Genomic DNA, 23585 nt, shown 5'->3' with positions numbered 1-23585 from the left:
TTTTTTTTTAATCTTGGCTCCAATGAAACCTGTCAGCTACAGTTTGTGTGTACGTGCCCTATCAGCACTGCAATAATTAAAGCAATAATAAACCTCTGTCCAAGAGGCATACGATTCCTCCAGCTGCACTAATGTAGCAGCTTTTACACCAGAGCACGAGTCACACCCTGTCTCCAGGTTCAATAAATGCATAGTGAAGAAATACTCTGAAAGGACATTCAGCTTATTATAAACCAACCATGACACTTTCAATGTCTGAAAAAGTCTCATTTGTTGCAATAGGGGTTAAATAATACTTTTATCGTTTTTTAAAGTTTTAGAGAAAAAAATATTGCATAGAAGTTTAAGACCAGTTCAAGTGATTTGTGTTTTGAGCTTGTACTGATATATCTGTGGTGGTAGTGTCATGCTTTTTTGTTATGTTGTTTTTTTGTTTTCCATTTGTCTTTCATTTACAGCAGGGCTTGTATGGTAGATGGATAAATGAACTGCAATCAGAGTACTGTGGCACAAAGCCAGTGCTGACTGGTTATCGCATATTAACAGTTACAAAGTGTATCTCAAAGAAGCACGGGAAAGCACTTTCTTCAAACACAAAATACTCAGTTAAAATCATCAGTGCCTTACTGGTGGACTTGAAAGGCAAGCGCTGTGACATGGGATGTGTGTCATCATCCACAATCAGCTACTTGCTGCACAACATAACTTAAATATATACTTTTTCAAAAAGTAGACACTCATGCAAAAAACTTGCAAGAATGGTATTTTGCAACTGCACAATCAACAAACATTTTAATGCAGTTCAGTTCTGCCATCTTGAATATTCTCTTAGGAAGCCATCGTTAAAACTACTTATACAGCAGCAGAACTCTGGCTTTTAAAGTATGCGGGCCAACCACCTCGATCCTGTGATTATCGATGGCTTTTTAGAAGATGTAAAGATGTCAAAGGAAACACGACAATGCACAGCTGAAATGATGTGATGCAGTCATACTTCAACATTCAGATGAATGCTGAGCGTAGGTGAATACGAAAAAATGAATGTTACTATACGCTACGTAGTGAAGATGAACGCTCTCTCATTGGGGAGGAAAGTTCAGTCCTCGCCATGAAGGGACGGCAGCGCACTAAGGTTTCATAGGATAACACAGCTTTTAATCATCAGAACTCCTCCATCATGGGCAAACAATTTTGAGCCCCAGTCAAAACTCTCGGTGTGTTCATACAGCCAAAACACTAAAGAAAAGTTAAAGTCGGGGCGAGGAAAATAAACAGACTACACGAAGTCCCTGGCAGGGAGCCACTCTTTAGCGTCATGTGTTTGTTTTTAAATTCATTACATTATTATTTCCAGGCAACAGATCAGCAAATACCTCACCCACCCCCCTACACACAAAAAAATCAACTGCTCCAATATTCCAGCAATGGTTCTGCTCTACGGGTCCACTGTTGTTCTTTGAGTTAAAATACATAGAAATTTAAAATATATATTTCAACAAATTGGAAAATATGAATACAGTTCTTAAAGATTTACTGAAGATTTAGTAAAAGTACTGTGAAATTCTTATGCATTGTTCTCTCTGCTTTTTGGCAGCATACTACAATTCCTTTCTAATCTTTTATCTTTGGATTCAGTCCCTTCTGAACAGTTATAAATTCAACTTCTAATCTGTTCACTAAATCATTTTCACAGTTCCATCAAAAATATGCATTTCACATTCATAAATCTGAGATTTAATTTCTTTAATCTCAACTTTTCGTGTACCATTTATCAACAGTAAATCACAAGCGAAATTTATTGGTGAATATTCATTATTTATATATCCTAACTGCACCCAGTTATAGATCAGATACATACCCTCACAGTAAAGAAAGTACAACATTTAGAAGCTTGTCTGTATTCTGATCTGTAATGTGAGCTCTAATTGATTCATCTGGTTTGGGATCTTGGATCCGAAGCCATCCATTTCGTATAGTACATACTGGAGCAAAATGTATTGTATTAAATGCACTCCAACACAATTGGATCAACTCTAGCAAAGTTTATTCAGTCAGAACTGAATCAGTTTTCCTGAATCGGAGTTGATTCAACACTACATTGTCCAATGTAGCCTACAACATAGACAAAGTTCAATAATATTGGAATGAATTATACTGTTGTACTATAGGTATACAAGTATCAATAATAGACTAATGATACTGATACAAGTATTGGTGTATACAGAGAAGTACATTTCCCTTCATGCTATTCATATTAACTGGAGCACTTTGATATTAGACCTCACTTGCACTGTCGTCATGGCAAAGAGAAAGTAATGCAGGAATCTTTGTGTATGGGGGTATATGGTCCATGCGATCATGTTATTTGTTATCATGCACTCACATATTTCATCCCAAGCCACAATATAAATCAAAGATAAAGTGCCATTTTTATATACACTCAATTGGACTTTTTGAATTTTGAATTAAAATTTGGGGATGACTACTCATATTTTTTGGTACTAATGCACTCCTTCGTCAATAACATTTTTCATAAAGTAAATATGAATCAAACTTTCAGCGAAGCTTTAAAATAGTTTTTAAAAAACGAGGTTTCAGTGAATTTGAAAAACGGTTAAATTAATTTAATAGTTTTGAAAACAATGTTCATTTCACACAAAATGGCACAAATGTTACGTATATGGACGCAGACATGTACACACACACACACACACAAAAGGACAGCGCTGTTAAATGACATCGTCTCTTCCTCTCTGACAAAATTTACTTTCTCAGTGTGGATCTCTTCTTCCCTCCTCCCCACCCTAGGCTGAGCTGGACGGGGTTGTCCCGGAAGGAGATGCGTTCTTTTTTGGACGGGCCGGAGGCGGCTTGCACAGGAGCAGGTGCCTCTCTCCCTGCGGGGCGACAGAATTAGCGAAACGTTAAAACCGATAAGGTCTTTGCACTCGACAGCACTCGACAGCACCCATCCGATGGTGGCATTAGGATCTGAGCTCACTCCCCCACCGCTGAAGAGCCAGCTCACCTTCAGCTGGAGGCTGAACACAGATCTTCACAAACAGAGGGAACAAAGCACAACCTTTTTACTGCTCAATGCATTCCATGTGTATCGCTTACTGCTGGCCCGACAGCACAATCCCACACAGCTAGTTTAACAGCGGGAATGAACTCCTAGGGGGCAGGAGATGAAGGTTTATTACAGTTAGTGTGTGTGGCTGTAAATATCTACACATCTGTTGTTACATTTTCTTAATTTGGAAAATTAGTCAGCACTATGTCAATATCGATTGCAACATAACACAACAAAGGAAACAATTGCATAATAATTTTACATTTACTTAACCGATACAAGGAAGCAAAGTTATAGAACTGAGGGTCCAAATCCATAAACTTTAGTGACTTTTTTCACATTAGCAAAAAAACATATATCCGGCTTAGAAAATATATTTTATGGAACCGTCCCAAAGTGGAATAGATATCGTGTTGCAAAAGCTACAGTTGGTCATAGAGTATTTTCATAATTCATAGCCATGACAACTCAAGCACACTTTCTAAGTGGCCATATCTAATGCTAAACCTTGATTTAATCCATTCTGTTTCAGAAGATGATCCATTTTATTTCTCTAAAAATAAGGACAAAGACACATACTCCAAGTATAGGGCATGTGCATATTAGTCAACAAGCATATGAATGCATTTATTCGGAACATATTCACCAAAATTGCTGTAAAATCTTTCAGAAAAAAAAACATTAAAAAAAATCTTCAGGCATCATGGTGATGACACAAACAGCATTTAACTTCAGACATATCAAAATCTTCATTTCGATATGGCAGGAGGCCTACTCACTAGCGATTTAAAAGTATGTTAAATGCATTTGCTCTTGGACATGATGCTTAGAGGGCTTTCTGACTCGCCTCGCGCACATATACAGACCATAATTTAATTTAGCCCTGACTGCTTAGATAACTGCCGTTTGATCCTGAGAATAAACGAGGGCATTTTTCTTATTCTGTGATGACAAACTGCTCGTTTCGCACGGCGGCTGCGTTCCTCGTGGATTTCATTTCGGTCGCCATCAAAATCGAATTTGTCTTTGTTAGGAGGGACAGTGTTTTCCTTTATTTCGCTATGCTTTTCGCTAAACTTGTTTAATCTGGTCGCTCGGGCGTCCCGGACGGCCTCATGTGTAGCATCTTTGTCACTCAAACTTCGGGAGTTAAACCTCTGACAGAGGGGCAGTCTTTCTTTCTCAAAGGCCTTCCGCCATTTCCTGCCGGAGCAAATCCTCCTCACCGTGTCCTTTCCGCGACCCCGCGGCTTCCCTCCCGACGAGCACGAGGGACTACAGCAAATCCATTATTCCCCAACCGCAAACCTGCTCCTCCCGCATCGCGACTCCACACAACGCAGCGGCGATATTAGAACGCTTGACTTTGATTTTGTGAAATATTCAGCTCGAAACGCGGACGCCGCTGCTGTTTCCCACCCTCTCGCAGGACGGCCGGTGTTAGGTAACGCGGTAATCTGCAATCGAGCGCCGTTATCCAAAGTACACGCCTTGCACTTTACAGCAGATTGTCAGAATCAGCCTCCCTGTCAGTGTTTGCGTTGCCACTTGACCTTAATGATTCAAACCGAGAGCGATGTGTGAAGTCTTGAACATTATTGAAGCTTTTTCCTTATTTTACAGTGTTAACCAGGGGTAACAGGTATCAGTGGCGGGGTAGATATTACAATAATATAATTCACGTCCAGTAATAATCAAAAAGCCAGAATTTAAGTATGGGATATGAGGTTCACAGGGTATAGTACTGAGAATGATATAAAATACAGCAGATCATTTAAAGGTTATTGCTATTTTTTAAAATACTATTTTAGTTTTTTGTAGTGATTTAGCTGTTTTAAATCAATTGGCATTTTTAGACTTGAATTGTATTTGCTTGCAATGCAACAGTGGCTGTAGGACAGCACATAGGCCTCATATATTTAGACTTGATTTTATGCATAAGAACTATTTACGAGGGATACAAACATATTAAATACAAAATTATACATTCTATGATAGGCTGCTAAAGTAGAACAGTAATTAATAAAGTGAAATACAGAATAAAGCAAAAGCAGTTGTAAATGGATATCCTTATAAGAATATTCATCAAAATATTAATTTCCCTGACTAGTGTCATTGAAACTGTGATGTTTCATTTCTACACACGACGCAAGAAAACACTCAAGAAAGCACATACTGTTTATCAGCGAGGTGCTTCATTATACACGCGTCACGAAAGAAGTCACACACAACACGCAGACACGCAACGCGCCGCCCTCCTCGCGTGTATCGTCGAGATGTAACACAATGAAGCTTCCCACACACGCAGCGCACGCACACGCACACACACACACACGCACACGCGGCGCACGCAGACGCAACAGGCCGGGGGGAGAATGAGAGCGACTGTGTCCCGGACTCACTTGCGTGTCCCGCCGCGTTGGCGCGCGTTTGATTGTGTTCCCTGCGAGGCGGAGACAAAGCAGCGGCGCTGGCCCGGGACCCGCTCTCTTGATCCGGCCCGTCCCGGAGACCCGGGCCAGCCTGGCAGCAGCGGGGGAGAGCAGACACACTCTGCAAAATAAGAGATGACATTTCTCTCGGAGCAGCTCACGCTACGGGCCCCGGGTAAACAAACACTGCATTCATGAAATACGAGTCGCGGGCAGGGGACCCAGGGCTGCTCACGCGCCCGCGGAAAGCTTTATGGTGCGTCCTTAAGAATATACACTTCCAGGAACCCGGGGCCAAACCTTACTCCCGGTGCTTAAAAGAGGGATCAGCGTCTGGACGATCACTGCATGTGTGTGCCTTTAAAAATGTATCGAGATTGCACTTTTTTTCTAAATACATTCCCCTGGAAAGCTTTATATTTTAAGACAGTTCCAAACAATTATTACAGGAATTGTCATTGGGTGTTTATCTAATCGCAAATATCCATGAAGATTACAAATACATTATTTAAGAAATTTAGCACTTATATAGACATGAAGAATGCAAATTTAGGTGGAACTGAAGATTGTACAAAACCAGGAAATTAGGAAAACATTTATTACTTTCAGTGGTGTCCCCTCCAAACAGAAAATAGTCTATCTACAGCTGTATGTGAAAAAGGAAACAGAGGGAAGTGCATTTACCACGAGCTGAACTCTCCGTCCATTCAGAATGTCAACGTCAATCTCCGGCAGGAAATGTTCACTAAAAAGGCCCATAAATGAGGTTATTAGTGTAACCATCGTATGCTGTGTCCCAGCAGAAGCCATACATTCCTGCTTTCAGGGTAAAAACTTTAACATTATGTTTATATCCTCACCCATTTTCAACTTACAATAATGATTATCATAAATTTAACTTATTATCCAAATTATTGAAATATCACCATCATAAAAATTACAAAGGAAAGTGTATTCACATTTTATTTACAATCTTCAAAACTGAATTATACATTTCCTTGATACTCTGTAATTAAAATGGTATAGTTCAAGGATTAAAAGAAGGCCCAACATTTGCTTTAGACTGGTTAGGTCAGAACAAAGCGCAATGTGGAGGACTGAGTCTGGCCTCCATCTTCTCAAAGCCACCGAGCCAGAGTATGAAGCATCATCTGGTTTTAAGTGCTTCGCTATTGGCTCTTCCAGCGCGACCGCACCTCTACACGTCATCACAGGCCGCTCGGTCAGACGGCTGTGCCAAGCGTGGGAGCTAGTGACGCTCTCCCAAACACGACCTCGCGCTCCTCCATGATTCATGCGCTCTTAAGCGGGAGACAGCGAAAAACAGCTTAAACCGGGCACTGGGGAATTTCCAAATATCCAATTAGTGTAACTTTTATTACAAACGCACACACGTCCTGTTCCCAACAAAGACGTTTCAGTCGGAAGCGTTTTTCCCCCACCGGCCCGGCCATTACGCGCTGTAGCCTATAAAGCCCTCATTACCCGTCAGTCAGAGCAGGGCTGTTATTGGTGCAGCAGGAGCGGTAGCCGCACAGCTGACGCTGAAGCAGCCAGGCTACGGCAGGCCTTAAGTAAACTGTTTTTTCTCTGTCCTGCGATTGTGTCAGATAATCTCACCTCTCCAGAGCTGGGGAGGTCCTGTCAGTATCGGGGTTGTTGGCCTGCGTCTGCAGCCACAAGTCGGTCCACTCGCTGCTTATCCTCTTCTGCTCATCAAAGTCCTCCTCACCAGCTACAAAACAATCTAACACACACACACGCATACACACACGCACACACACACACACACACACACACACGCGCACGCGCACACACACACGCACACACAGACACACGTACACACACGGGCACACACACACAACATCTTACTGCTGAAATATACTGTTTGACTTTTTAAAATGTATTCATCTTTCAACACATTGCGAATACCCAACGGGCAATGCCCCATATGCACAGGCAATAAGAAAAGAAAACAAATATATATTTTCCAGCAGTTTCACTGCAATTAGACCCTGCTTGATTTAGTGGACCATCAGGGCCCACTGCACAGAGCCCGCACTCTTTATGTTTAGGCTTAAGACCTGTTTGTTTTGGACGGCTCAGAAGGCATTATGATAACACACTTTGAGGCTGTGAATAACAGGAGCCGAGAGGTTTGTTTATACGGGTTTTGAGGTTTGATGTGAAAGGTTCAGATGTAATGGATCAATAGGAAAACCAAGTTTTAATCAAATAATTTCTGAACTACATCGAGTCATCATCCGAACTGCATAATTCAAAGTAAACGGTTCTGTATGACAGACGGTAATACACCCTAAGTGTGCAGCGATAATAACTTGTGACAGCCTAATGCTGGAACTAATGCGCCATTTATTTAGCCCATTTTCATGGTTTGCCAAGCTGTAAAAGGGGAAAAAAATGTTTATAGTTTATAGCTGTGTTAGGTTAATTGAAAATCCACTAAAAATGTCAATTGATTAATGCCTCCCCTGGGGCTGAACCGAAAGGAAACTGAAACTCGCACTTGCTGGTGTGAAAACGACTACTGGAGGCAAGTGGCGTCCTCTCAGCACCCCTGTAAAAACTTTACAGGACTGAGTACTTACTTTCTCAGTGAGTTACTGCAAGCAATTTGACTGCGTAACAACAGGACTTTTCAGAACACAATGTCGATAGGCTGCCAGCTACAACAAGACAAACCACGCAAATTTTGAAGGTCCGGCAATAAATCCTAAAACGTCAACCGAACCACATTGTACAGTTCAGGCCGTAGACGTAACCGTAGATTGACTGACAGCGTCTATCCCGTTAAAAACCCAGTAGCGCCACGAGACCCCCCCCCCTCGCCCCCCCGCCCCCCCTCCAAGACCTCAGGAGTCACGCCTGTTAAGGGAGGCTCTGAGGGGGATTATTCAATCTTAGGCCGCTATCGAGGCAACAGGAGCCACGCCACATCATCAGAGAATGAAGTCATTGAAGGGGGGGTCAGCCAGAGACAGTCCAGGAGGTCAGGCCCCGCAGCGAACGCACCGCGGGCACTTTAGAGACGCTCCCCTGAGAGCGGCGCACCACGGGCACTTTACAGACCCTCCCCTGAGTAAACACCACCAAGGTCATGCTCAGTTTAAACCCGCAACGGGCCAAACGTAGCCAGAGAAACGCGGCGACATTTCATATTCAAATTCTGCAATCTGCAGAGGGCCTGAGATTTATTGGCCAAATAACAGGACTGTCTTTTTTGGCATTCACATATTTATGTATGTGCCCGTATTTATTTTTTACAAGGGACGTAAACGAGGGCCGCATAACTCACATGATGTTTACCTCGCAATCACAGAACTAAGTGTAATAAAACTTCTGGACAATCTATCACTGCCTAGTCATGTACTTCTTACAAATAAAAAAGAATAAGAAATATTTTCCTACAGCATGTATGTCTGTATATATTTTCGTCTATATTATTTTTCTTCTAATCATAGTTTAATGGTTTTATATAATTTCTTCAATAACTTTAATATCAGTGTGGCAATGATAGTATACAGTTAAAATATACTCCATAGTGTATAACAGAGACTTAAAGTAGGCTTTTGCTGTCATCTTTAAAACTCAGTCTAGTTCTGCTTAATGTAAAGACAGGCTCAACATAACTAACACTGGAATTAAAAGCACCGTCGGCATCAGAAACAACTAAAGTCTGAGCGCTCGTTCTACAATTAACATCATAAAATTTAACTGACATAAGGATATGCTCCACACAACATACTAACATTTTCAATAAAAACTACTTTCCTATTCAGGCCCAGGCAGCTGACCTTACTTTCTAACCCTGCTGCTAAGACGGTCCCTGGGGTGTTTGCCGCTGTGAGTTCCAGAAGCAGACTTAAAGCACGGGGTTAGCTTTTATCATGAGGGTCAGTCTCCTGGCCTCTGTGATGCGGGTCAGGACCTCACCTCGGGACGGTCAACCCCATCTTGGTCATCCAGCGGTCAAGACGCAGCGCACCGCTTTTGGGTTTGTGTTTCCACAGTGAAAGTTACATTTCAGACAACTCTTTCCAGACTATTCTAACATGTCTCAGAATACAGGCAGGTCCTGTGCGTATAACATGTCTGCTAAGTTATCTGAAGTGTATAATTATATTTGTGCTAATTAACAGAACTGTACCTATTTTATTTAATTCTGGCTTTATGTGAGATAAATCCAGCTTTGTTATACCACACAGCTTAATTTAGGAGGAACTCTTTTAATACTTTTATAATGTTATTTTTTGTATTTAGCCATTAAATGTTTCCTCTGAAACAGGATACACATCATTAAAGAAAAGAATGATGTCTCAGCATTTTCTCAACATCAACATCTCTGTTTCAAAAAACATCTTTAGCTGAGCATAATTAATTGCCTGCGATTATATTTCAGCTGCACTGACACGTGACCAGGCTCCGGGTATATTACATCTATAATTTTTCAAATTGTAATTGATAATAAGTTACAGCTAATAATCCACGTCAAAAAAAAAGAAGAAAAACAGAGCATGCTTTCAGGCTTTTCTGGCAGCCTATTGGGGTTCAGCTCTAATTTCAGTGAGTACGCTCTCTTCCAATTCACGACCCGAAATTTTAAGAAACGCCTCGTTGCCGTGAACCTTGCGGCAGACCGAACGGCAGCTGACGGACAGGAGGTCAGGGGACCGGGCCGGGCGTACGGGGTCTGTCCAGACCGGTCCGATACTCGGGAGGGGGTAAGGGGTGGGGTGGGGTGGGGGGGCTGTAACCCAAACCCGGGCCGTGCGCACGCGAGAGAGACAGCGGCGCCCCTCGCCCTCTCGCGGCTCCTCTTTGAGCCGCCGCGGCGTGAACCGGCCGTGCCCTCCGCCGGCAGCGCGGCTCTGACCCGCGGAAGGCACCCCCCGCCCCCCCCTCAGATCCACACAGCGCCCCCGGGCCCGCCCGCCCTCCCCCGGCGAGGGCTTACGTTTCAGGCGCGCGGCCCTGCCTCTCCTGCAGACAATTAACCCAAACCCGTGACAGATTCTTTTCCGAGATACCCGACTCGCCGTGTTTATTTTATCCCGGCTCTTTGCTGGATGTACTGGACATGAGTAACCGGCTGGAAATGGCTATCGGCTTACACGCGCGGGGGACCAGGTAAGGAGCCATGAACCTTTCTTTTTTTTTCCGAAAAGGAGAAAATATTTCCTCCTGTTGATGTCCTCCTGTTGTCAAGCAAGGCTGATAGACCCATGCCGATAAATGTGGAAGGGGTGGAAATGCGTACCAGCAACCCCCCACCCGGAAAAAAAATTATTATACCCCCCCCACCAACACCACCACCACCACCACTACCAGCGTTCCTCTCCACGCCCCCATCTTAAAGTGGAGACAGAGGTCTTTTGCAGCCCGAAACGCTTCAGTGGTCTACCTCCCTGTACTTAACTCAATTTCACACATATGCAGTGAGCGTAGGTCCCCTTGAAACACTAGCATCTTGTTTATCCTATATCGTCCTAAACAACTTAATCTCCCACTACGAACGGCCATTTCTGCATGGTTGGCCCGATCACATAATGTGCATGCGTCCGTTTATTAAGAGCAGAGCGCGTCCGGCGCTGCGCTCCGTCTACACCTGGGGCACGGCAGCGGAAAGGGCCTTCGCAGCGAGCACACTACACTGCCCGTCTCCCACAGCCTGAGATGGATCCCAGGCATCGCAGTGCGGTACTCAGGGTTATTTAGACTTGCCAGCGGGTATTTAACTCCAGAACTGTCACATTTCAAAAGGGCCCTTAGCATTCGGCCCGTGTACCACTGCAGCACATACTTATTCAATGTGAAATAAAATTTATTTTGGAGGGAATTTATTTCTTCAAAAAAATATTCCCTCCAAAAGAAGTTTTAAATGAAGTCTAGAGATCTCTCCTCTGAAATTGGACTTCTCTCAATGGAATATGGGCACATCCTCATACACACAGCTTAATGGATTAGCAGCTGAAACCCACCTTTGAAGGGCTGAGTTTTTTCTGGTTGGCTTCTCTTCGGTACCTTGACGGGGGCCTGTTTATTTTCGCTGTTCCTGAACAAATCCAGATACGCGGCCGGATCTGCGAGAGGAGACAGAGCGAACCCGCAGTCAGGACACTCCGCTCGAACCCTCGGCACCACAAACCAGTGCCACCTGCATCTGACCGGCCATGACCGAATACCCACAACTGGCAACACACCACAACACACTCAGTGCAAACCCCCCACCCGCCCACCCCCCCGGTCTATTACGTTAGCGGCCCTGGAGCCTAGCAAAGACCTGCGTGACAGTTAAAAATGATTGGATTTCTGGAATTAGGGCCACGCTCATCATAGACAATCAAAGGCATGCATTTCTCCATCACTACTGTCTTCAGACTCGCTCTACATGAAATCGGAATCAAAGCCCATTGACGTCATGCCCGCCGAGCGCTGGCTCATCATAATGAACACTTCTCTGGGTAGTGTAGAGGCTGATTGAAGTTGAAACTAAGAGTAAAAATAGCTTATTTCCTGCAACTGCTCTCCGACTCGAAAATATGCTGTGACAACAAGGAGTCACGTTATATTCAAAAAACAAAGGGAGCTGCTTGTTGTTACAGTCAGTTGCGTTTTATTGAAAATGAGAGGCTATTTATGGTCACGGAGAGCCTATAAAAACTTTGGCAGAAAATGCCCGCGGTTCATGAAATAGGGAAGATCAGTTTTTCTGAAGCAGGCGGCCTTGCCATACAGAGCAGACTCAGCGGAACAACTTACCCCCTGACCTCCTGTCCTTCTTCTTCTTCGGTTTCATTTTCTGCGCTCTTTTCAACATTAGCTGAGCTGTATACCTGTCACTTAGTCCCCTATGAAGGTAATGGCAAAGGTAAGACAGCTGAAAATATACCATACATATACCATTTTGAAAAATCCCAAGTTACGTTATTCATAATGTAAATGTAACAAAAGCTTAACCAAGTTTAACCTGAGAGATTACACAATAGGAAAAGGGCCTATCCTTTGTTACTGAATAAAGAATTGAACAAACAAAAAAAGACATGGTAACAGAATCTGCTTATAGGACTTCTGAAAATATACGGCATTGCCATGCACTCAGTTGAAAAACTTACCACTCTTTCATTATTTTTTCAGATTTCTCTTTTGGTGGGCCAAACACACATGCCAATGGTGACTTTGTTCTACAAAAAAAAGCACAAACATGTACTTAACATAATAACACCTAGTCATTGGTAAGACTGTACAGCCTGAGTTTTCAACAGCGGGTTCTTGAAGGTATTGTAGGGGGGTCCCTGGCCAGACTTGAGATGCAATTACAATATATATTTTGGAAAATATTTCTATATTTTCATAATATTTTCTTATATGAAGCCCTTTTAGACCTATGATGGGGTCCCCTGATGCACAGCATAACAAATAAACACAATGTCTTTATTATATTCTATATTGCAATCGTGTCTTTCATTATTAATAATAATAATAATAATAATAATAATAATAATGTTTTTTGCAGACAACGGCAGCTTGCATACCCTATATTTCTCATAGTACCCTAGGCTCATGTGTGTGTGATCTACACTGGCACTGTCTTTTGTTAGTTGAGTAAGTCTGTATGATTTTAATGGCTCTGTTTTTTATTTACCCGCGTGTGTGTGTGCGCGTGTGTGCGTGCACACGTGTCCGGCTGTGGTCTACGTTGGCTCTGTCTTTAGACACTGTTATACTCACATTACATGAATTTAAAACGCTCTTATCCCAAGCGACTTGTCGTATGTACTAGTCAGTACTAGTGTAGTAATTTCAGTTAATATCCAATTAATCAGCTGCAAATATGTGCGTGTGTTTGTTCTCTTAAGTAACCTGTGTTATAAGTAGCATCCATTTTGGCTCTTTAGTGCATGTGTGTGAGTGCCATCCATGATGGCTCTGTTTTAATTACCTGTGGGTGAGTTCAATTATTTCAGGCGAGACACTGCGACGTCCTGAGAGAGCAGCTCTCTCACTCTCACCTCCTGGCCATGCTTGTCTGGGCTGCCACGGCAACGCAGATGAACTAGTCCGCTGCGTGTACTGGTACACTGGGGGCTATAACACACCATAAGGAGGCCATTCAACCTAACTTCTTTGGAGTGACCAATTACATAAAAATTCGGATTCCATTTTCTGGATAATTTCACAATTTATGCTATTTCAAAGACCAAATTGGTGATTACACGACAAAAAAATTCACCACTTCATTAAATTTGTTACCTTAGAATAAAATGCTGCGGTGGTTTGAATAAAGTGGCCCCCAAAGTGGGAAAAGAACGCACATAGAATATATGTCATGTCAGCACAGAACCACGTTAGCATTTATTTGATTTGGCTGACTGTGTAAACTTAAAAAAAAAATTGACATCAGCTTAGCCTCACCTGTCATAGCTTCATCACATTACCTAGCGCGAAAAAACAGAGCCGCTGCGTTTACTCAAACAAAAACAAGGGGAGCGGTTCAGAATCAGAAACGAGCCTTTCCGCCGATGTTATTCCTTTCCGAGGCCCCTCGTTTCGACCGCTACGCCGGACCCCCTTCTATTTGTGGATTGGCGGAGGCTAATTGTTTTTGTACTTTATTAATGTTAAACAAAGTCTGCTCTCCCAGCTGCCGCGTCTCAGCGCCCCTGCTACTGTGATGTAGAAGGCCTGAGCGCCGTCCAAGATAAAGAGGGAGCCGGAATGGAGAAAAGAGGGCTCTGACAAACGGCATCTGCTGGTGCGGAGGAAGCTCAAAGCTCCATACAGCGACTGTGTTTTTCAAGGTAATAAATTTGTGCATTAATCACAGCAGGGCCGTACATCCTGCAAGGAGACGTTTCCATGCTGTTACCTTTGGCCAGGCCGCCCGGTCGCGAGAAGGCAGCGTTTTGGGAGGCGAGCGCTCGGAATCCAGGGTTATCCAGTCCCTGTCCAAAGCGGCCTGTTTGGAGGAATAAAAGAAGCATTAAATCCTTTGTGGTAAAAATTCCAGCAATATATGTGTGTGTTTTCACACCCCTCCCAGGGTCTGGCACTTTATACTTCAAAACCAGTTCTGGGCAGGGCCACTATTATTAAGTACAGATTAAACTATACTGGGGGAAAATAACCTGCATAATCAAATAAACAGTAGTCAAATGTTCTCAGAATTTTTTGCATATTTGTTCAGACTGTCCTCGGGTTCTAGATTTTATCTACTTAATTGCAAAAAATAATTCAAACAGCGTTAATGAATTTTCTGAACTCTAATGGGACTATTAATACAAGAATTTATGTGGTCAATTTGGGAGAAACATGGTTTTGAGGGACTTTATATAGCATCCTAACAATAGTATTGCAGTCATTCTACACGTACTACAAGTACTGCCACACATTAGCACCACTGTTACAGCACCATTAGCAACACAGTTACAGCAACCGTTTTTAGTATCTTCCTGTCAACTAGTATTGCCTCAGTAAAATTAGTATACTGTAGCACTATAACAATGGTATAAACTGAATGTAATTCTTAGCAGTAGTACTACCCTAGTTAAATGTAGTATTGCATAGCATTTCAATGTCACAGTTCAGATTATCATAGCACCTTAACAGTACTCAATTAAGTTTAGAATTACACCATTCCCAAAAGTATTTCCAGAATTAAATTTATTACTGCATAGCAGCCTTAATGTCAGTATTTCCAAAAAGCACTTTGTTCAGTTCAACTCAAGCCAAAGGGACAGTGAAAGGACTGGCAGTGACTGATTCTCTTCTTCTGTTCACAGTTAGGGACACCAGCCCGCAGTAAGCTGAGGAACGGAGGGGACGTTCAGAGAGGGCCCATCTCTGCCAGGGAGTTAAAATAATCAGGGCAGGCGTTCCCGGGATACATCAGGTGGATTTATCAGGTACTCTCACCTCGTCAAACGAGAATTCGTCCATGTCGACTTCCGCAAATTCCTCGTCCGCCTCCGCCACTCGAACGGCCGCCAGCGCAGAAGCCAGCCTCTTCCGCAAAACATAGCCCTTCCACGCGGCCTGGAGGCAAAGACACCGAGGGTTATAGATCAAACGCAAATGTAAATATTGTACGTTATCCCATTAGGAAGATAAAACACGTTAGCCTCGGTTTAATTGCAGAGTGATCTGTTATCTGAACTTTAGGTGACACATGCTGCTACAAGACAAATGGAACGCCAGAGCGCTTCTAAATCTTAGAATTCCCCACGGAAAGACTTCACAGGCCAGAAGACTGGAATCCTCGAGCTCCCACTACCGCAAATCTTCTGTGATCTGATTAATCATTTTACAAGTCCTCCAGGACCAGTTAAAACGCAGCGAGGAGAGAAAAAATATTTTAGCACAAGTTAAATGTCAAGCACTGCGTCGCATTGGGAGCGCAAGATTGCATGTATAAGTCTTTTAAGTTGAACTTGATATTACATTAAAGTTCTTCTGGCACTTGTTCAGTAAAACAAGAGATGCACTTAGTACCCCTCCGGTGAAATTGCGTACTTTCATGGTCTGGAAAGAAGAACCAAGTTAAACGAATCTAGAAAGTAACACGATTTGTCTGAGGAATCTATAACATGACTGAAGCACAAGCATTCGCTTGAGATGAAACAGAATGCAACAACAGGAGAATCTGTCTCTTTTCCTGGTCTAGCAGCCATTTGAGTTGTGCTGGGCAGTACGCTTTCCGCAGTGGAAACGATCCCACCTGAATGACGGTGGCCGCCCGGCACTGATCCGGACGGGCCTCTTCGGAAACGCGCTCGGCGGCGACGCCGTCTCCCCTGACGACCCGCGCGGCAGCGTGCAGGACGGCAGCCCGGCGACATCGGTGTCCTCGCCAGAAGCTCTGAATGACCACGGCCGCCATGCTGCGCCGAACACGGGCGGGGTTACAATACATCACAACGCACAGACAGCGGGGTCTAATGACAAACTCAGCACAATTACCCTGAGTAAGTAAGGCCATTCATCAACAGAACAGAGCAGCCCCAATTCACATGCAAAATCCTTTCTTTGCGTCTGGGGATATTACTCGCCATACATTACAGAATATCAAGATGAATAAGGAGAAAAAAGACTCAATGTCTTGTCTCTACGTCAATGAAAATGTACAATGTATAAAATAGTCAATATATTTACAAATATTTATGACTTAAACTGAAAAACTGGGGAATTACTTTTTAAGGTCAAACTTTCGAGAGGGCTTCTTGCTCGGTTTGTCTTTGGCGTGTTTTTGTAGTGGATCAGTACAGCGGTCACTGGTCACATGACCTCTTTGACTCCCTGCATCCTCTCCGCTGGTGCCGGCTGAAGGTTCCGGAACGGAGCTGGGAGTTCCGCCGCTCCCTTCAGCCTCCCGGCTGCAGGAGGCCCCGCCGGCCGCGTTCTGCTCGCTCGCCTCAGCGGCGCTAGCAGGAAGCGCGCGCAGGTCCAGACGGCGACCGGAAGAGACCGGCTCGGCTCTGTCCGTCACGGTCAGGTCCCCGAACTCGTGAGCGTACCGTTGCTCCTCCGCCAAGAGCAGCAGCTCCTGGCAGTGCTGGCTGATGATCGTTGGGACATCCAAAGGAGAGGGGGCGCTGGTACACACAGTTACGAAAATGATTATCTCTATGGAGCAATTAACAATACTTCAGTAACTTCAGACAGAAAAATATTTGTTCATATCGAGAAAGGAAGCAGGAAAGAAAGGAAGGCTTTTCGATTCGGATAATTTAACATTTTAAGCATTTAGCTGCTCCTGTTAGGCAGACTGCCTTACACGGGCAACATTTTTCTTAAGAGCAGCCCATTAATACAGCTGCATATTTACAGAAGCAGCTCAGGTTAAGTAGCTTCCTCAAGGGTACTGCAGCAGTGCCCAACCTGGGAATCAAACCGACAGCAGGGTTGTGGAACTGAAATTACAAGCTCAGGTCCCTATCAACTATACTACACTGCCTCCCTCACATAATTTTAAATTTGTACCTTAATTTTATTTATTAAATGACTAAGACCTACCACTACTGCACCAGTTGTAGGATTTAATTCATACTAACTAAATCACTGAGGTAGACCAGAGTACATGGACTCAAACGTGAGCAACACAAAACCACGTTGTTACATGCAGCATCAGCAAATCCCATGATCAATTAATAAATCAAAAAAACACTATTTATTTGAGTTCATATCAGATCATATAACATACATTTAAAAATGTATTTGCATTGAACTATGTCTTCTAGTCGAGGGTTCAACTTGAACTGCCATAAACCTTAGATTAAAATCACGTCCTACAGAGTAGATGAATTGTTCACCATATGTGGGGCTGCTGCATTAAATCATCACGAACAGGCTTGGAGAACTTATCTAAAGGTGCAGTGTGTAACATCAGTGCCGCCTGTCTCATAATGTGTCTTTTCATTAGGAGGATTAGACCGGTACAAAGCCGGTTCATCTGCATCTTATTCCATTAGCAATGGCCAGTTCCGCTTCCCCCCGGCCCGTGACCTCGGCCATCTCTGCCGGTGCCTAAGGTAGCGCGGGCCACAGGGTAGGGCCATACGGAACAATGCCCCTGCTCTTCAGCTCCTCCAGGGGATTAGGCCAGACACTGAGACACTGTATCTCTATGCCCACATACCTGCAGGTTCAGTACTGAAGCACGTCAACCACTTAGTACTTTGCAAATTACTCAGAGTCTGAAACAGGGCACTTCGGTTAATTCTGTCAAATTGTGACTGTTTAAAGAACGCCAGATAATTAAACAAACAATTGATTTCATTTGTTAAACAATTAATTTCAACTTGTCTTGGCAGGGTAAGATAGGACAGAGTGGGCCAAGGCAAATATCTGCACGCTCGCCCTAGACCTTCTACAGGTCATCAAGTTAAATGCTAAAATGACATATTTGCAATCACAGCAAACATACCGTTCCCTTAAAAAGTTTCATACAGCCTACAGTCTACAGTCAATTTTCACAAAAAAAAACAAAAACAGCCTTTGTCTTTAACTTTGGAAAAAAGTTCAAACCGAAAGTAAAGTAAGGGTCTGCGCAAAAGTAACTTTTGCAAATTTAACTTTTTGTCAATGGTTATATAGCCATATGAGCTTAGCCGTTACTGCAGTTTTGTTAATTATAAAAACAATGGGTACAAAAACATACAAAAGGATTAAAAATAGACTTTGAAAAAACAGTCTGAAATGTAGCAGTCAAAGTTAAACAGTACTGCGGTTTTAAGAGACGGCACAGAACACTCCTCCCCGGGGCGGCGGTGCGTTCTGAGACCGCGCCGCTCTGTACGCGCACGCAGCCCCTCGGCCTGGTTCTGCACCGGCGCAGCTACGCCACTTCACACAGACGGAGGCAGACTTTCCCCCTCTGTAAACCCCGGCTGACACCAGGTCAGGTCACAAGTTAAATGATGCTGGTGGTCTCTGTCCGGTCCCAAAAGCGCCATTGTGCAGGGCGCGGGGGTGGGGGGGGGAGCAGAAACGTGGTCCTCTAACCGTAAGAGGCCCCGGTGTGAACTGCGGCAGAGTTCCGCATATATAATTCCACAAGGTCAGCAAGATTACGCTACAACGTCAAAACACAGGCTTTCAGGTCAATAGTCCGAGGGCAAACTGGAAAGTTTGTATTTTTTGGAAATGCAAGTTCAGACTGCACCAATTTAGCAGACATCAGTAAATATCAATAAATACATACATACACATGATTTTATATCTTAAATTTTTTGTATACCCATGGTATTGATATATTTCTACAAATCCCCCATCTCTCCAGTTCTAAAGTCTTCTAAAATCTGATAAAGCCCACCCCAGTCCAATAAGTTATTAGTTAAAATCCTGCATGTAGCCAAACCATTTACCAATTTGAAGAATTACCAATTTGTTTTGAAACCATGTAAAACATATTGCTTGGGCTAGAATGGACACAGTTTTGCACATATTACATTGCACTTCAGCATTTAGACACTGTTATTCAGACTTAGATAGCATTTTTTACAGTCCATTCATACAGCTGGATTTTTACTGAAGCAATTCAGGTAACGGGGACAGGGGTAAAGCCCCAGGTGGAAAACAAACCAGCAAACGCAGAGTTACAAGCCCAGTTCCCTAACACAGCTACTTCACATGGGCAGATTCTGACTCGTACCCACAACAATCTGAGCAATCTCGCTTCTTGTTTATTTCAAAACAGGGCATTTTGTGCAACAGTGACTAAGAAACAGGGCTTGCTGCACCCAGGAGATCACAGGAAAGCCAACTGCAGTATCCTTGAGAACAGTGTCTCCACTGAATTTCACTAGTTCAAACATATATAAAGAAAGGTGGGCTATGTAAGATACTCAGACGTCCATAGCCTAAGCCAGGCTTATGTTCGGTTCAGCCTGGGGAGAGGCACTCACCTCAGCTGGGCCTCGTGCCTCCGCTGCACCCTCTCCAGCTGCTGGAGCTGGGCACGGCAGAAACCCAGGAAGCTCCCCGGAGGCGGGGTGTCTGCCCTGCCTGAGGGGGGCGCTGTGGAGCTGATCCACTCCCCATTGACCCTCCGTAAGCCTGGCACCGTCTGAAGCAAAGCGGACCTGCAACAAACGGCCTGTCATCTCTCACGTCAAGACACATCTGGGTCTGTATGCTGTAAAATCACTCTCCACATCACCCAGTTTTGGCTATGAAAACATGGAACAAAGTTGAGAAATTACATTTTGGCAGAGTTGAAGCAATTTTTTGTCATGCTCAGCATAACATTTTGTTCATCAAAAAAGTTCAGTAAAGGTTTTTACTTTTACTTTTTATTTGAGTTTTCATTATATTTGCCTTCTCAGGAAGAATATACTCTAAATAAGTATAATCTACCGCATCATAAAAATGCTGTACTTTCAGTGCATTTTCACATGGCCACAGACAGCACACACTACATTATTTATCTCATTGAGTGTAAAAATGTAGCATATACCAGTCATATATATAATGCAGTATGTGCTAGTTATACCTTTGTGTGTGTGTGTGTTTGTGTGTGTGTGTGTGTAATTTAAATGTCTAAAGCGATCACAACCGTCACTAGTCCCTGCAAGATCAACCACTCCTCCAGCCTCTCCGAAAGGCTTTTTGAGGAACATGTTTACTCTAAGCAGATGAAACCACTTAGGAATGTGGATAAAACATATACTGAGTTTGACATTCGGGTCCCACGAGAGTCAACAAAAAATGTCTCTCCACGCAGAACAAAAGATTTCGTTGGGAGTCTGCTGCGCTCATGGAAGAAGTATGTGATGACACAGGGCTCAGATTAAAGGCTCAGAGGGTATCTGGGCTTCGGGCCCGAACCTGGAGCCCCAGGTGTCAGTCAAGCACCGTTCCTCTCGGCCTTACTAAAGACTGGGGAGATTAAATCGGAGCGGCCGTATCTGGCTCCCCTGTAAGCCCCCGCCCCCCCCGGGTCAGAGATACCCAGAGAGGTGACCAGCGCCTTGGGCTACGGATGTGCCTTCTGAGGAATCCCAAATATCCTTACAAGAGTCTATTTCAGGCAAAAACGGCGGGGAGAGAGAATTCTGCCCCAGTCCACTTCCCATTTTGAAGGCCTCGGTAGCCTGTGTTTGCTGCTCGTTAAACTAAATAGAGTATGACAAATTGTTATGGCCATTAAAATAAATCAACTCTGATTTCAGGATTTTACTTTTTAAAAAAAAAAAAAAAAACATGGTGAAAAAGCATTCCACTTCTTTCTAGCCTGTCTGGAATGCGCTGTCAGTGTCTGCGTACACTTTTCCTGGCGGCATTTTGCGTTTGAAGATATATAGCGCTCGCTAATCCCTTTGATACTATTTCAAGACCTGAAGCTGTAAAAACTTCAATAAAACATTCATTAAGAAGAACCATAACAACCAGCGATGGCAACAGAGCCGTAAATCAGCATTACTTGTATGAAACTGCATTAAATATGTTAAGCATTCGCCTTTACATATTCCAACATAAAATTATTGTCCATCAATTACATACCATATGTTAGAGACGAGTTTATTTCAGAAACTTGGGAAGCGCTCACTCAAGTTTAGTACGGTGGCAGCTAGGGAACGGTGCTATACATGCAAATTAAAGATGTTCCTTTTTCAAGACACTCACAGAATTTAGCTCTAGCTGACTGAACATGCAATTAAAAGGATGCGCACAAAACCACACCTAATACACGCTTTATTCTGTGCACCCACTATTTTTGCCGTACATAAGTCGCACCATAATGCGTTATATATCAACCATAAAGCTATTTATGCAGCCGTCAGCACGGTACAGTCAGAGGGCAAGTAATGATAAAAATCGAAGTAAGAGAAATGTGGTGGGAGAGGTGATTATCCTCAGATAAAAGTTCGAGAGTTTTGAGCCACGGCAATCCCAGCTGCGCTTCTCCTTCAGAAGAACCCAGTTCGTATTTCATTTAGTGAAAACTTCCCCGAAAACATCTTGTGTTAAAGAGGCGCAATGAATCACCCCGAAGCGAGACGCACTCTGCTCCGCGGGCTCCTCGGGCGTAATTCTCCGCGATATTCTTTAGTGCTTTAATTTAGGCGCTGTTATCACTGGCCGCGGATGAAAGCGTCGGGCGAAAGGGGGGAAATGCTGGGGCTAATTCCACTGTTGGCATTGAGGGTTAGGCAAAGTTCAATGGAGCATTTGGTCTCCGTTTGAGTCAATGGTGGAACCACAGAAATCCCTCGGTAAAAGTAACACATATCTTTTGTGTGTTTTCAGGACTTAGCACTGGTCTCCAAAAGGTTAGCCTATGAGTAATTAAAGACAGACTAATGTCAGCATCTATAATGTCAGTTCCTAACCCACAATACAATTGCATAATATATCTCTCCATAATAATAATAATAATACACTACTATTATTATTATTATTATTATTATTATTTCACAGATACTTTTATCCAAATCATCTGTGTAAACAGAATTCAAAATTGCAATATAGGATACAAATAGCAAATAAACAAGCACAGTAAAAGCTGCTACATAGAATTACATAAAATGTAGCATGGAACCATCTTCACCAATTATCTCAAATCACCAATATAAAATCAATAAAAACCATGACCATAAACTAATCTGCATATCTACAATATCTGCAATAAATACAAATAATAAAACAGACATACACTGTTTCTCTGTCTACATAATCTTCACCAAATATTTATTATATATTAACTATTTTGTGAATAATATATACTGTATATATATATATATATATATATATATAGGCTATATACAATAACCATACAATATATATAACTATATATCTTATTAAAGGCAGATAAATATATCGTTGACAATTTCTGGAAGTAATTATCATAATATAAAAAAAGTTCATACAAGCAGAAAATAGCCATCTCAAGCCTAAAAAAAACTTTTTTACATGCTTGCAAACACCAGCATAAATGTAGTTGCACTAGGAAAAAAGTATGAAGTACCAACAACTAAATTATTTATAAAAGCACATACATCACAATTGCCGTTATGTGACCACTGGAGACAGACATATAGCAACTGTAAAAATCATGATTTGCCACACACTACTGGCACTGTGTACCCACCGTAAGGACAGGGACAGTTACAGACACCGTTTTCATTGTTAAAATTAATAAAACTACATAGGTCACGTCAGGACAATTACTTGTGCTCGCAAAAATGCTCACAATTTCTAGGTTGCACCATTTCCTTTTTTTGCATATGCAACCAAAGGTCCAGCAATTTTAAGTCTTGTATCTCAAATGGCTACTGGAAAACCAAAAAACATAAGCAGTATTAACTCACGGTCCTGTATAAGAAGCCACATGTACTGTCTCTAATAACTGGGTTATTCTGATTAGTAACAATATGGCAATACAATCAAAATAGATACTCATATCATGATCATATCATATCATGATCAAAATGAGTTTGTCTTAAAAATTGCTACAATAATGTCATACAATGACAGTGTTACTTGCACATTAACTTTACAATCTGAGTACGGGGACACCGAAGCTTCACAACTCAATGTGAAACCATGTACTCTTGACTTTTTAT

At 42.8% G+C, this 23585-nt stretch overlaps 1 protein-coding gene across 1 annotated transcript in view; it reads right to left on the bottom strand.

Annotated features, from left to right (window-relative positions):
• Positions 1 to 1133: 1133 nt before the first annotated feature.
• The window catches only part of lrriq1 (leucine-rich repeats and IQ motif containing 1), a 32541-nt gene continuing 10089 nt past the window's right edge, over positions 1134 to 23585 (bottom strand). Inside the window, exons 15-27 of the mRNA XM_064343000.1 lie at positions 19926 to 20102; positions 16713 to 17114; positions 16241 to 16403; positions 15439 to 15558; positions 14393 to 14482; positions 13466 to 13611; positions 12639 to 12707; positions 12286 to 12374; positions 11505 to 11606; positions 7126 to 7252; positions 6190 to 6250; positions 5476 to 5626; positions 1134 to 2897 (exon numbers count right to left, since the gene is read on the bottom strand). Coding sequence (XP_064199070.1) covers positions 2764 to 2897; positions 5476 to 5626; positions 6190 to 6250; positions 7126 to 7252; positions 11505 to 11606; positions 12286 to 12374; positions 12639 to 12707; positions 13466 to 13611; positions 14393 to 14482; positions 15439 to 15558; positions 16241 to 16403; positions 16713 to 17114; positions 19926 to 20102 — 1831 coding nt within the window. The 3' untranslated portion in view covers positions 1134 to 2763. The remainder of the gene's footprint in view (positions 2898 to 5475; positions 5627 to 6189; positions 6251 to 7125; positions 7253 to 11504; positions 11607 to 12285; positions 12375 to 12638; positions 12708 to 13465; positions 13612 to 14392; positions 14483 to 15438; positions 15559 to 16240; positions 16404 to 16712; positions 17115 to 19925; positions 20103 to 23585) is intronic.

Source organism: Anguilla rostrata, chromosome 7 (genome assembly GCF_018555375.3).
Source record: "Anguilla rostrata isolate EN2019 chromosome 7, ASM1855537v3, whole genome shotgun sequence".
Taxonomy (NCBI): Eukaryota; Metazoa; Chordata; class Actinopteri; order Anguilliformes; family Anguillidae; genus Anguilla; species Anguilla rostrata.
The sequence above is the reverse complement of the archived record's forward strand: the minus strand, read 5'-3'. Positions and strand labels throughout refer to the sequence as shown.